Here is a 15,164-nt window from a genome sequence, read left to right as displayed (position 1 = left end):
CCCTGCCCTCCGCTCTACCTCTTCTCCTACTTTTCTCCTTCTTCCCTTTGCACTAGCCTCCTGGACTTTCAGTTCTCAGAACAAAGGCAGCATATTCCAATGCATATATGGAGGGGATAGGCAGGGAAGGAAATGAGGGAATGGAGACTAGAAAGAGCAGGCTGCTGCCTCCCTCATGTAAAATGTCTTCAAACAGGAGAGCAAAATGATGTATTTTTTCAAAGCCGACTGGATCCCTCAAGGGAGGTTTAAGAGAAGCAGTAACAGTGTTCATGTGATGGAACAGAGATCCAGAAAAATCTTACTCTTCCTCTAAGATGAGATCATAAGGTAGAACCAAAATGTAAGGTGTTTAAGGACAGAAAGCACTCATTAGACCTGAACTCATAAAACCAGAAGAGGAAAAGAAAATTTCACATGACTTTTAGGATAATTCTTCAGAGAATAAAATCCAATCCAGGAAAAGTGAAGGTCAGTACCTGAATAATCCAGATAATTCCTTTGACTCTTGGCGACATTTTCCCATGATTTATAAATTCTACATTTGTGTGTAGTCTTTGATTATTCTCTGGCTTCCATGACTATGTTCTTTCTCTCAAAGTGCATCAAAACCCCCTTGTGAAAGAGCATTCAGGTGGCTCAGTGGTAAAGAATCTGCCTGCCAATGAAGGAGACAAATTCAGGAGATGCAGGTTTGAGTTCTGGGTGGAAAACATCCCGTAGAGAAAGAAATGGCAACCCACTCCAGTATCCTTGCTTGGGAAATCTCAAAATCTCATGGACAGAGGAGACTGGCAGGCGTGACCATGGTGTCGCAGAGCCGGACACAATTGAAGTGACTTAGCACACATGCACACAGTGTTTTCCAGGAGATCTGCCAGGTGTTTCACGCATCATATTTTATCTAACCTTGACCTTAGCCTAAGAGGGTGGGTAGTGTTGCCTTGGAGGGGCCTCAGGATGCCCCATAGTCTGCCCAGGTAGCCTGGGATGGGTGGGGAGCGCCTGCTCCTGGGCCTGTCCTTGGCTCAAGTGTCTGTGAGCTGTCAATGGGGAATCTATCACCCACTGCTGGGATTGCAACAGGCCAAATGATGTGAAAATCACAACACAAAACAGTGCACTAATTAAAGGCACATAAGTCATCAGTGTGATCTGGATATTCTTCCCCTGCAGGACTATTTACAAGGGAAACCACTTCACAACAAGAAGATCCTTGCAAATATATGATTAGCACCTTCCAGTTACTCTGGAGGGAAGCAGAAAACTTAAACTTTGAGAATGACACTGTAAACCCACTGATCTGTCACACTCTCTCTTTTTTTTTTTTTTATGCTGCAAAAAGCTTTATTGTTTCCATATGGTCCAAGGCTTGAGAGAGGGCTCCAGGGTGTTAAAAAAGCTGCCTAGTAGCTGCAGAGAGGGGCTTCAGGCAGCCCTGATGTTAGGTGGGTTCTTCAATGGCCACTGGTCTCCAGAAGCTCCTAGTCGTGCTTGAGGGTGAGCCTTTCAAAGAGATACTCGCCCAACCCAGCCTGGGGACCAGCCAGCCTGCGGAGGTTGGTCAGGTGGTCACCCATCTTCTTGATGAGTTTCACTTCCTCATCTAGGAAGTGGTTCTCCAGGAAGTCACAGATGTGGGGGTCTCCGCGGGCAGAAGCCAGGCCATGCAGATCCAACAGGGCTTGATTCAGGTTCTTCTCTATGAGAAGGGCGGCCTCCATAGCGTCCTGGGTTTTACCCCACTCATCTTGAGATGGCTTCTGCACGTCCAGGAAGAGGGCGCGGCCGCCACTCTGGTTTTGCAGTTTCAAGAGACGCTCAGCGCCCTCGCGCTTCTCCTTGGCCAATTCGCGAAAAAAGTGACCCACACCCTCCAGGGCCACATCGTCGCGGTCGAAATAGAAGCCCAGAGAGAGGTAGGTGTAGGAGGCCCGCAGTTGCATGTTAACCAGGCGGTTGACGGCGGCCTCCACCTCGGTAGAATAATTCTGACGAATCTGGGAGCTCATGATTGGTCGGTAATAATAAGGAGTTAAAAAATGGTGGCTGGTCCCGGTGATCGCGGACAGCTGAGTGGCTGACTCCGAAGGTTGCGACTGGAAAAAAGGTTGGAGGGTGGTCGGAGGCTGGAGCAAGGGGCGTCCCTGGGTCTGTTCCGTCCAAGCACTGTTGAAGCAAGAGACAGATCCGCGGGGCCGCCGAGCGCACTTCTGTCACACTCTCTTTTACCCTTTGGACCGATAGTCAGCTCTCTAATCCCCTTGCTACAACCATCCATAATACTTGGTTTTCTATCTCAAGATCTTTCCAAATGTTTACCCAAAACAACATACACACATTTCCATATTTTTATCAGGATAAGATTATTAATACATTGCTGTATGTAATTTTATTTCCACTACATTTGTCACAAACACATTTCCAGCTATGTACAAGCAGGTCTTCTCACTTTTTCAGCTTCATATAATTCTCCAGCGTACAGATGACAAGAAAGCACTCTTACCCCTTTATTAATAGTCCTTTGTCTGTTACACTGAAGTTACACTGTGACTTCCCTGCTGGAGGTCCCTGAAGAGCCACTGTATTCCCTCTGGGCCCTCTTTGTCTTTGTTGGCTGCACTGAACGACCTTCCCATAGAGGGAGCCAGCACACCCTCCTTCAGGTCTCTGCTCCATATCACTTCCTTTTTAAAAAAATAATCTTATTTATTTGTTTGTTTGTTTTTGGCTGTGCTAGGTCTTCATTGCTGCACAGGCTTGACTCTACTTGCGTAGAGTGGGGGTTGCTGTCTAGTTGCAGGGCGTGGGCTTCTCATTGCAGTGGCTTATCTTGTTGAGCATGGACTCTAGGGCACAGGGCTTCAGTAGTTGAGGCACATGGGCTTTTTAGTTGCGATCCCTGGGCTCCAGAGGACAGGTGCGATAGTTGTGGCACATGAGCTTAGCTTTTCTGTGGCATGTAGGATCTTCCTGGACCAATGACTGAACCCATGTCTCCTGCACTGGCAGGCAGATTCTTCTACCACTGAGCCACCAGGGAAGCCCTCAGTATCATTTCTTTGGCAAGGCCTTCCTCTTTCATCCATAGACTATCATATTCCCTATCTCATCATTCTTTAATCATGAGCTGACTTTCTTTGTCCTAATAATACTTATGATTATATGAAATCATGTCATCTGATTGATTACCTTCTTTAAGGGAGTCCACGAATCACTGACTTCAGTTGATACTAAACAGATGTTCAATATACATTCAATAAATAAATGAATGAGTGAATATATTTTTACTATGTCTGCAAGTATTGCATTTCCTTGGATTGGGATTGTTGACATAAAGCTTGGGGCTGGGGCACTGGGATGACCCAGAGGGATAGTATGGGGAGGGAGGTGGGAGGGGGGTTCAGGATTGGGAACACGTGTACACCCGTGGCAGATTCATGTTGATGTATGGCAAAACCAATGCAATATTGTAAAGATATTAGCCTCTAATTAAAATAAATATATTTAAATTAAAAAAAAAAAAAAAACTTAGGTAAACACAGCCATATTGTCCTAAAATTGTGAACACACTTGTATTCCTCATCAGCAATGCTCCAGAGGTACCTATCTCCCATAATCTGGCTAATATGGAATATTATCATTAAAAAAATTTTCCCCAGTAAGATGAGTGAAAAATAACCATCCCATAACTAACTTACTTTGTATTCCTTTAGCCATGTGAAATATGAAAAGTCTTTTCAAATTTTTATGGGCCATTTGTATTTCTTTTTTGGTCAATTTTTTATTTCTATGGTACCTACAATTACCCTGTATTAACATAAAATATTTAAACTAAAACACAGCTTCAAACAAAATAATGTTAAATATACAATAAGAATATGAATAACTTGCTATGTGCTAAGTACTGTTTTAGGAATGATTCATATATCACCTCATTTAATCCTCTCCCAAACCCCACAGGGTAAATACTTTTATTATCTACATCTTATAAATGGTGAACTGAGGGCATCTGAGACATTGAGATTTCCCAAGGTGGCACAGATGGAAAGAGCAGTCCGGCCCTTCACATATGATGTGCTAATAGAAGTTACCATCTGTCTGTGAAATGAGATATCATGAATCTTCTCATGAATCTAGGTCATGGTAAGTACTCTGTAACAATTGACCAATCTCACTTACTTGCATGTGGCTCTTTTCATATTAACCTGATTGTTTAGACAGAATTGGCGGTGTAATTTGCAGGGCCCAGTGCAAAATGAAAATGCACGGCTCCTGTTAGAAAGTTAAGAGTTTCAAGATGGCCATAGCAAAGCAGTAAACCAAGGGGCCCTTCTCAGTGCAAAGCCCTGTACAACATACGCCTATGCAGCTGTCCTAGGGTATAGTCCACAGTTTTGACAGATAAAGAAATCAACACAGAGAAAGAAAGTAACTGTGCTGAGAACAGAGACAGGCCTGGCCATTGAATCCAGGTTTGTCTGATTACAAGGTTTGGGTATGTCATTGTTGTTTAGTCACTGAATTGTGTCCAACTCTTTGTGACATGGACTGAAGCCAGCCAGGCTCCTCTGTCCATGGAATTTCCCATGCAAGCATACAGGAGTGGGTTGCCATTTCCTTTTCCAGGGAATCTTCCTGATCCAGGGATCGAACCCATGCCTCCTGCATTGGCAGGTGGGTTCTTTACTGCTGAGCCACGAGGGAGGCCCTCTCCTGGTATGATGTTGGGTTATGTACCTGCTCAAATTGTACCCATGGACTTTATCCTACTTGAGCTGGAAGGGGAATGGAAAGAGATGAAATATAAATAGGACACTTTTCCAAGGGATGAGAAGAAAAAGCTGAGTGGTCTTATTGCCCATGATTCTAGACGTTGTTAGGGCCCAGGGCAGGCTGCCCTCTAGTAAGTCACAAGGGCATATTGATTACTTTGAATTGAAGTTATTGAAGAAACAGCCAATGCAAGAGAAACACTCTGAGCCTCCTTTCCATCTTCTCGAAAGCAGAAAATAAATCTCCTCTATAAAAGGTGTGCTTCCTGCATCTGAAAGTAGAAGGGCACCCTTATTGCCAGAGAGGGCATTTGGTGTTGAGAAGCCTATATAAACAAACCTTGTACTTTTTTCATTTACCATCCCAAGCCCAAACTCTTTAGATTCTTCACTAACTGGGCATCCAAAGCCCAAGTTTCTTTATCCTGTCCATTCCTCAGAAATGTATTGCTTATGTCTAAAAAGTATAAACTCTGTCTGCTTTGGCCACTTCTTACATACTCCTTAGGTCCCATTTGAATGGATCTGTGGGTGCGTAAATTAGTTTCTTTTTCTCCTGTTAATGTCGTGTCAATTTAATTATTAATCCAACCATGAGAACTTAAAGATGGATAGACAGAGAAATATCCTCCTCTCTGCTAGTCTCAAGTGACTTAGACTCATGGTATGAGAGATACTCAGACCCTGGGAGCCTGGGAGTTTGAGTGGAGGGGATAGCTGAGAAGCAGAGTCATCTGTGCTGAAGAGTAGGGCACACACACTTAGAGACAATAACAAGGAGAGAACGCAGGGAATAGACTTTCTTGAAGGAGCAGTGGAGCCCTGACTTGGAAGCCCTATGATGCCTGAAGAACCAAGAAACTCCTCCTATCAGACACTTGGCCACAGGAAATCAGTGAGAGTATGAGACTGTTTCTATGTGAGAGTGTCCATGTGTAGCCTGTGTGAATCCAGTATTTTTGGTGCAAAGTCTGATTTTACTATGGATGCCTACCACATCTTTCTTCCGTGTTTGCTGGCCCTTATCCCCTGGGTAGGGGATATAATTGGTGTTGTGGTGATCCAAGCCTTCCCTGGATATTGGTTGGGGCCTTCTCTCTGCTCTGTGGTTGTCACAGCCCTGTCAGGGGCAGGGTCTGCTCCACAGTTGTTGGTTTTTATACCAGATCCGCTTCTAAGCTGCAGTGTGAGGTGGGCAGAATGGGCAGGTTCCTGCTGGTAACTAAGCCACTGAGTACCCCTCTGCAGGAGGTGTCCGCCCAGAAGTATGCTCTGTGTTGTCACCTATCACCCTCTGTGTACACTCACAAAATACACTGTTGTTGGCACTGCGCTCAGCCATGGGCATGCTGGCAATCAGCTCAGGTGCTCCAAAGAAACGGCACTCACAAACTTCTATTGTAAGGAAAACTAATCATTTAAATTATTTGAAACTGAGCAGTCACCACTTTGGCATAAATTTGTGAGGGGCACAGACAGACTAAAAGAATATAAGGGGAAACAACCAAGTCAAGTGAATGGTGTGTAAATAACAATAATCTCTTTAATGACATAGATAAGGCCACTTCCCCTCTGCAGTCATTCCACCCTCCACCCCCACCAGCCCCAAATGAGGCAGTTCACGATGGCTGCACCAGGCTCTATGGAGACCATCCACAGGTCACAGGATCTCCACGCCCAAGCATACTCGGGACTCCTGCCCACCAAGGCAGATCACACACCTCCAGGGCCTCCAGCTTGGCCTCCATCACAGGAAACACTTAAAATACCTCCCTAGTTCATTGAGCAAGTTAACTACTTCTTTCTCAGAAAAGACTGACTATTTCCAAAATTTTCAAGAGCCACCAAAGAGGGTGAGCACAAAACACGGCAGGTCTTGCCTCATTGTCATGGTTGGTGCTGATCACTGCAGGGGGCTTTGCCCCCAGATCATCACTGCACACACAGAAAGCAGTCCATACCTCCTATACTGGTGAACGCACCGGTTACAGGACACGTGCTAGAGAGGATGGCAGGGCCTGTCCTCCCCAAGGCTGCTCGCATCCTCGGGGGCTGCTGATCCCAAGCAGCCAAACATCTCCTGGGAGGCATAGGTCATGTACACAAAGCCATCCTCATCCTTGTAGTCCCTGTAGATCTCTGCCATGGTCACATTCATACTTCCCAGGCTCTTGTTGTTCACCAGCAAGTAAAAGGCTTCAGTGGCCCCTAGGACCATGCGGCTCCTGGGTTGGGGAAGAGGGTGCACAGCGGGCAGGAAGGGAAAAAGTTAACCCGGAAGGGAATGATTGCTGACCCACAGCCTTTCTTACCTTTATTTGGCCAGTGTAAGCCTATCTACCCAAGATACCCACCTCCCTACTCCAGGGCTGTTACCCTCAAACTTTAGAATTATCTAGGAGAGTCCTGTTGAAAGTGGACTCCATCCCACAGGTTTTGGTTTAGTAGATCTTGGAAGCAGCCCAGAAATCTGTGGGACCGTGAAGCAGGCAGAACTTGCCCTGAAACGTTACTCTAGACGCACAGGCAGTCTAACTTCCACTCCTGCTGCTGCCCGGAGTCTTTCAGAGTGTCATTTATATCTATTTGCTTGCTTATACTAGTGACTGCTAAAATAGGAATTTATATCTGGTCATTACTTTTTTTTTGAAAATTTTTATTTCTTTATTTTTGTCTGTACTGGGTTTTCGATACTGCGTGCGGGCTTTTTCCAGTTGTGGCAAGCAGGGGCTACTCTCTAGTTGCTGTTCCTGGGCTTCTCATTAGGGTGACTTCTCTTGCTGTGCAGCACTGGCTCTAGGGCACTAAGGCTCCAGCAGCTGGGTTGCACAGGCTTAGTTGCCCTAAGGCATGTAGAATCTTAGTTCCCAGATGAGGGGTCAAACCTGCATCCCCTGCATTGGCTTGCAGATTATTAATTACTGACCGCAAGGAAAGTGAAAAGTCCCTACTTAACTTTTTTATATACAACTTCAGTCTTTGTTCCATTTCATTCCCTAATAACAGATAAGCTAAGGCACAGAAGCGAAAGAATCTGATGGAAGTAAGCCAAGTGTCCATCAGCACATGAATAAACAAAACGCGGTCCATCCACAAATGGAGTATTAATCACCCGTAAAAAAGGGAGGAAATACTGACAAGTAAATGCCACAATATGGATGAATTTTAAGGACAGTATGTTCAGTGAAATAAGTCAGTCACAAAAGGATACCATGTGATCTCACTTATATGAGGTACCTGCTGCTGCTAAGTCGCTTCAGTCGTGTCTGACTCTGTGCGACTCCATAGACAGCAGCCCACCAGGCTTCCCCGTTCCTGGGATTCTTCAGGCAAGAACACTGGAGTGGGTTGCCATTTCCTTCTCCAATGCATGAAAGTGAAAAGTGAAAGGGAAGTCGCTCAGTCGTGTCCAACTCTAGCGACCCCATGGACTGCAGCCTACCAGGCTCCTCCGTCCGTGGGATTTTCCAGGCAAGAGTACTGGAGTGGGGTGCCATTGCCTTCTCCGATGAGGTACCTAGCATAGTCAAATTCATAGAGATAGAAGGTAGAATGCTGGTTTCCAGGGATTAGGGGAAGGAGAGGATGGGAAAATCAGTCTTTAATGGGGACAGAGTTTTCCTTTGGGAAGATGAGATGGATACTTGTAATGTTTGCACAACAATGTGAATGTACTTAAAGCCATGATCTGCTCGCTTAAAACAATATTTTATCACAATTAAAAATATAATAATAAAAGAAATCGAAGAATCTGCTTATCGTAGCTGTCTCTCTGCAGTAAATAAGATAAATTTATTAGAAACTGGCTAAAAGATTGTTCATTTTTCTGGAGATTTGAAATGTCTTCAAACTCCTAGATGAGCTCAGACTGTGAGACCATCCCATTAAAAACTAGAAAAAAAAATATTCTTAGCTCAAAAATGCTAAGTAAATATGCCTCAGTTTGCTGTGAATTTCAAGTTAAGAATTTCCCGAGTGGTGCAAAGAAAACACATAATGCTGTGTATTTTGACATGTCAGTTAAGCAGCTTTGGGGTGACATTTGAAAAAGGTTGTTGTTGTTTAGTTGCTAAGTTGTGTCATACTCTTTGCCACCCCATGGATTATAGCTCCCAGGTTCCTGTGTCCATGGGGATTCTCCAGGCAAGAATACTGGAGTGGGTTGCCATTTCCTCCCCAGGGGAACTTCTGGACCCAGAGATCAAACCCGCATCTTCTGCATTGGCAGGCGTAGTTTACCACTGAGCAATCTGGGCAGGAATCGAACCCAGGTCTCCTGCATTGCCAGCAGATGCTTTACCATCTGAGCCACCAGGGAAGCCCATTTGGAAAAGCATTACTATGCAAAAGTATAAATCCCTCCCCTTGGGTTGGGGATGCAAAGGAGCAGCCATGTTTGGCTAGATTCATAGGAGTTCTGAATTGTTTTAGTAGCAGAGCAAGATGAATCTGTTGGCAATGGCTTGCCCTGTCTGACCACCCTCCATCCAGACATTAGAGGCACAGCCATTACACCCTAGTCTTAGCTAGGAGGAGCTAAATTTATGTGGTGGGTGGGAGAGGAAGTAGTTTCAGAATCTGATTAACTAACATTGGATAATCCAAAGACCAAACCCTGACCATTGCACTGCTCTCAATGGTGAGCAAATGCCTGTTCTACATGGGAAAGAGTAGCTCTGAAGATGGGGCTCCTATATTCCCACATCGCACCTTCATCTCCTTTCTTCTTCCACTAGGGTCTCATTTTATTAAGGGTGAGGAGTCTCCAAGAGTGAAAACTTTAGTTTGAATGTTGTTTAGCGTAGGACTTTTGGTCTGTGCTTTTCATTGCTGTTTGTGCAGCTCCCAGCACAGTGCATGATACATAATGGGTGCTTAATATCAGTGTGTTAATGACTTAATGTTAAGATTCAAGTCATTTAAACATATTAAGCACCCATTATGACTTAATGTAAAGATTCAAGGGCTTCCCTGGTGGCTCAGATGGTAAAGAATCTGCTTGCAATGCAGGAGACCAGGTTCTCCTAGGTCAGGGAGATCCTCTGGAGAAGGAAATGGCAACCCACTCCAGTATTCTTGTCTGGGAAATCCCATGGACAGAGGAGCCTGGCAAGCTACAGACCTGGGGGTTGTAACGGATTGAGTGACTAACATACATACAAAGATTCAAATTATTAGGATGAAGGATGAAGAGTATGATAACTGGAGGTGTACCTACATGGAAAAAAGGAGGAAGTTGTGTCAAAATTCACTTTTTGGTGAAGCCATGCTGTGCCCCAGCAGCCTGTAGGCTGACAGAAGGAGGGGTCTACACCCGACTGTGGTTCTCCTTGAGTTGCCCCAATTTCCATGGATTAACCTAACCCTTAAGTAGGTCTGAGAAGAATGTAGGGTCTTCGGAAAGAGCTCATTTTTTAAAAAATCATAATAAATTCTCAGATGAAACTGTCTGCATCAGCCAAAACTTTTGAGAGGTTGTTTCCAGCACAGGGAGAGTCACATGCCAGCCATGTTTACGGAACCCTTAGTCAGCTATTTTTGGTTTCATATCATTTTTTATTGAGTCCAGCTGGCAGATGACAACTTCAATCCCTTAAGCTTCAAAGTCAGCAACACTGGTTTGACTAGGCCTTCCCTTGTTCTGAATGGAAGAAAGAAGGATGTGGGGAAGGTGTGGTTCTCCTGCTCAGTGATTCAGCAGGTGGACAGTGCATTTTCCTACCCCAAATTCCCTCCCAGCCACAAGAGGGAAAATATTTAGAGGTAAAAAGCTGTCCTTGGGCTTTTATAATAGCTAAAAACAGGGTTTTGGACCAGTGTCTAAAAATTCTTAGAGAAATTTGAAGGTAGAAATTAAAACACAGTACCAGTAAAATGTGGAAACAAAGGAAAAAATAGCTGATACATCAATATTGGGAGTGCTCATTTATTTTAGGGCAGTAGCAAAATATTTGACATCATTTTTAAAATTGGTTACTCATGAGATCATTCTTTTTAAAGGCATAGTTGGGGCTCCCCTAGTGGCTCAGTGGTAAAGAGTCAAAGCGTCCGCGTGCTAATGCAGAAGACATGGGTTCTTCGATTCCTGGTCTGGGAAGATCCCACATGTCCAGAGCAACTAAGCCCCTGCACCACAGGCACTGAGCCTGTGCTCTAGAGCCCGGGAGCCACAATTGCTGAGCCCACGTGACGCAACTACTGAAGCCCACGCACCCTAGAGTCATGCTTTGCAACAAGAGAAGCCACCACAATGAGAAGCCCGTGCACCAGAACTAGAGAGTAGCCTCAGCCGGCCACAGTTAGAGAAAAGCCCACACAGCAACGAAGACACAGCACAGCCACACACACACACACATACACACAAGGCATATTGAAGAGAAAGGGGAAGCACAAATCATTCTCCTCCTCTCTGCCACATCCCATCTCTCATTGTTCCAAAAGCCCAAGCCCACACAACACACACCCCCACAGGCACTTAGCTACCTACCGAATGACGCTGAGGAACTGGGTCATGGTCAGTTCCTGTGGGACCAGGAACTTGGTCTTGTCCAGCCGGGGCAGGAACTTCTCCCTGGGGTAGCGCTCCACTATCACCTGTCAAGGGTTTCAACCTGAATCTCCTCTGAAGCAAATGTCAAAGGATACACCTCACTTTTCTATGTCTGAGGAACTTGGACTAGAAAGAAGGAGGTCATTGGCTGGGTTTTGGTGTTTCAAAGAATAGGCTCTCACAGCCCCCCTCCCCCTAATCCCTGCCTTCACCCTCACTCCCACTCCCCAGGACAATGGAGTCTTACCGGGATCTTGCCAGGGAACTTCACTCTGATTCCAGCAACTTCCTCTCTTCTGGTTGCTGTGAACATTTAAGATTAATGAGCACATCAGCATACACAGAAGTCTGTACCTTCCCTCACTGTCTCAAGGGCCAAAACCCAGACAGCTATTCTGAGAGCTTTACCTAAGCTCTTCCTCTGCTTGAAAGGTCTGAGGCTTGGGCTTTTCTGTGGAGTCTGCATTTTGCTCAACAGTTGTGTCTGTGTCTGCCTGGAAAAAAAAAAAAAAAAATCTCACCACCAGGACCTAATTCATCCTTCCAGCTGCTTCCAAACTGCCGGCAGGAGCCCAAAGGAGGCTTTTATGTAGGGCTGTGTGACATCAGCCTTCTCCAACCCTCCCTTCTCCCCAGGCAGGAGGAGGTCAGTTCTGAGAAAGGAAATGAAACAGGCACCTGGTTGCTGGTTCAAGAAAGTTACTTCACTCACTACTATTTAAAAATTTTGTTTTTGCTAAAGAAATTAAATTTTATAATGTCATTCATTGGTCATCAAGGCTTCCCTGGTGGCTCAGAGGTAAAAATCTGCCTGACATTGCAGGAGATGCAGGTTCAATCCCTGGATCAGGAACATCCCCTGGGGAAGGAAATGGCAACCCGCACCAGTATTCTTGCCTGGAAGATTCCATAGACAAGAGGAGCCGTGGGGTGGCAAAGAGTCCGACATGACAGTGACTAAAACAAAAAGCATTGGTCCTCCCTATAAATGGTTCTATGAGCCTAAGCTAAGAAGTTATGGGTAGAAACAGTTTCATGTGAGGACATTGTAATACTACAGTAATGAAGCAAATTGAAGAGTGATTCACCTTATCCTGAAATATATTGCTATTTTTCACAGTAAGAAATATTAATAGGTATTCCCAAAAGGTTGAACAATTTGTCCAGATAAAAATAGGTAAAACCAGCGTTAAAATCCAGATGTGTAGCAAAGTAGTATTTCCAAAATATTTTGTTCATATTTTTACAGGTCTAGGAATGTGTGTAGAACACTGATTATTATTCTCAGGATCTTGCATTTAAAAGATGATAAAACTGAGATCCATGGAAACTGACTCACTGGTCATATGGACAAACAGACCCAGTTCTTATTCTCGGATCAGGGTGTTTCACCTGATTGTGCTTCTTTTATGCATTAATTATGGTTCTAGCGATTCAGCTTTCCCATTTGATGCTGATCACCTACTTACCTTACATCCAGGAGCACAGTGGTCCCGCCATCTTATTCAGATATGTCCTAACAATAAATAGGACCATTTGGATTTCTTCCACTGTCTCTGAAGGTACCACGATTTTCATAGGTCATCTCTGGTTCTGTTCCATGCAGGACACTGGACATTGAAGTCTTCAGCCTAATGATGATGACATAGAGAAAACCAAACATTCTCTAGGTTTGTTGAGGGACACAAAGAAAAGTAGGTTAGTCAGCTTTTTTATGGGCTTCCTTGTGGCTCAGCTGGTAAAGAATTCACCTGCAATGTGAGAGATCTTTGTTTGATCCCTGGGTTGGGAAGATCCCCTGGAGAAGAGACAGCTACCCACTTCAGTATTCCGGCCTAGAGAATTCCATAGAGTGTATAATCCATGGGGTCACAAAGAGTTGGACACAAATGAGAGACTTTCACTTTCACTACTTAAAACTTCTCCATTAAAACTTTTTTTTTTGCCTTTTCTCCTGCCTAGGAAGCTAGGTAGGCTTCCCTGGTAAAAAATCCACCTACTAATGCAGGAGATGCGGGCTCAGTCTCTGGGTCAGGAAGATCCCCTGGAGAAGGAAATGCCACCCCACTCCAGTATTCTTGCCTGGAAAATTCCACAGAGAAGCCTGGCAGGATACAGCTCATGGAGTCACCAAAGAGTCGGAAGTGACTTAATGACTAAAGAACAACAGGAAGCTAGGACTTCATAAAGTTGCTGGACTCACTCTGAGTCCTTGAGTCCACAGGGAAGAGAGGGAACTTGGCCTCACTAGTCAGAGGGTGTCTTAGAAGGCTTGCAGATCCTAGGGCCATTCCTCCATGGACAATGTCCTGGGAGTAGGTTGCGGCAATGACTAGAGGTGCTGGCATTCTGTTATGGTCTGACAGTCTTCCACAGAAACATGATTGCCTTGGGACCCTTTTCTTTTCCCTTTCTTGGTTTTGCCTTCCTTCTCATCTCCACTCAATATCATCTAACCAATCTCTTAAGCTCTGGGCTTTAAAAATGTCTTTTTATTGCTCAAGAAGAAAGAATCTTACATATTTCATATTAACTTTATGATATTTTTCTTTCCTAGATACTTATACTTGAGAAAAATAATCATTATTTCCATTTAATGGTTAAAAATCAGAGACATCACTTTGCTAAAAAGGTCCATATAGTCAAAGCTATGGTTTTTCCAGTAGTCATGTATGAATTTTAGAGGTGGACCATAAAGAAGACTGAGAACTGAAGAATTGCTGCCTTTGAATTGTAGTGCTGGAGAAGACTCTTGAGAGTCCCTTGGACTATAAGATCAAACCAGTCAATCCTAAAGGAAATCAGTCCTGAATATTCATTGGGAGGACTGATGATAAGGCTGAAGTTCCAATATGTTGGCCACCTGATATGAAGAGCTGACTCACTGGAAAATATCCTGATGCTGGGAAAGACTGAACAGAAGGATAAGGGGTTCACAGAAGATGAGATGGTTAGATAGTATCACTGACTCAATGGATATGAGTTTGAGCAAACTCTGGGAGATAGTGAAAGACAGGGAAGCCTGGTGTGCTGCAGTTTATGGGGTCGCAAAGAGTCGAACACAACTTAGTCAAGTCCACAAGCTAAGTCAAGTCCAACTCTTTGCATCCCATGCATTGTAGTCCCCCAGGCTCCTCTGTCCATGAGATTTCCCAGGCAAGAATACTGGAGTGGGTTGCCAGTTCCTTTTCCAGAGGGTCTTCGTGACCCAGGGATCAAACTCACATCTCCGGCACTGCAGGCAGATTCTTTACTGCTGAGCCACCAGGGAAGCCCCCTAACTTTAATAGATAAACATAAAGAAAGTTGGTTTTCACCCACATTGCACTCCAGTACAGGTAGGAGACTCCCTGTTTGGCATTGTTTCAGAAGAAATTCAAGTGTACATGCTGCTGTACAATTGAAATTCTGCCATCTCAAGGTTCTGTTTCCACAAGTTCAGATGAGAAAAATAGGTGGAAAAGACACTTACACTTAGCCTTCTCAGACTTAAAGTGTTTAGCGTGGTAACATCTCAGAGTGTTCACTCATATTCCTTTGATGAACATTAATCATATGACCGTACCTATAGAGAGGCCTCTATCATAATCACTACTTTTTCCAACATAGTGATTATATTCCAAGCAATTAATATGTCCTTTATTAATTTTACATTTTAATATTCCACAAAAATAGTATGCATACCATTTGGTATTCATATACATACTTGGAAAAGTAAATGGCAACCCACTCCAATATTCTTGCCTAGGAAATCCCAAGGACAGGGGAGCCTGGTGGGCTACATCCATGGGGTCGCAAAGAGTCCGATGTAACTTAGTGACCAAAAGAACAAAAGCAAA

The 15,164-nt window shown here is 44.4% G+C and overlaps 1 protein-coding gene and 1 pseudogene across 2 annotated transcripts; both read right to left on the bottom strand.

Moving 5' to 3' along the window:
• Window positions 1–1,318: 1,318 nt before the first annotated feature.
• On the bottom strand, window positions 1,319–3,521 carry LOC147356756 (ferritin light chain pseudogene; annotated as a pseudogene). The gene has a single exon (XR_015142799.1). The product of XR_015142799.1 is annotated as a ferritin light chain pseudogene (transcript).
• Window positions 3,522–6,293: 2,772 nt separating this feature from the next.
• On the bottom strand, window positions 6,294–11,921 carry MAP1LC3C (microtubule associated protein 1 light chain 3 gamma). Its single transcript, XM_086342684.1, has 4 exons — window positions 11,734–11,921; window positions 11,573–11,628; window positions 11,263–11,369; window positions 6,294–7,000 (listed from the first exon to the last, which is right to left on the bottom strand). The coding sequence occupies exons 1-4, from the start codon at window positions 11,789–11,791 to the stop codon at window positions 6,775–6,777; spliced, it is 447 nt and encodes a 148-aa protein (XP_086198810.1). The 5' UTR covers window positions 11,792–11,921; the 3' UTR covers window positions 6,294–6,774.
• Between the last annotated feature and the right edge of the window lie 3,243 nt (window positions 11,922–15,164).

The sequence above is a fragment of the Bos grunniens genome, chromosome 16 (genome assembly GCF_055505025.1).
Source record: "Bos grunniens cultivar Pamir isolate PY7600 chromosome 16, Bosgru_T2T1.0, whole genome shotgun sequence".
NCBI classification, from domain to species: domain Eukaryota; kingdom Metazoa; phylum Chordata; class Mammalia; order Artiodactyla; family Bovidae; genus Bos; species Bos grunniens.
The sequence above is the reverse complement of the archived record's forward strand: the minus strand, read 5'-3'. Positions and strand labels throughout refer to the sequence as shown.

What these genes read in the sequence shown, in the direction of transcription:
- MAP1LC3C (XM_086342684.1), bottom strand. Translation starts at nt 11,791, where the DNA reads ATGCAGACTCCACAGAAAAGCCCAAGCCTCAGACCTTTCAAGCAGAGG. An exon ending in CAAGCAGAGGAAGAGCTTAG is followed by an intron (nt 11,629 to 11,733) that starts GTAAAGCTCTCA and finishes AAATGTTCACAG; the next exon opens with CAACCAGAAGAGAGGAAGTT. An exon ending in AGTTCCCTGGCAAGATCCCG is followed by an intron (nt 11,370 to 11,572) that starts GTAAGACTCCAT and finishes AACCCTTGACAG; the next exon opens with GTGATAGTGGAGCGCTACCC.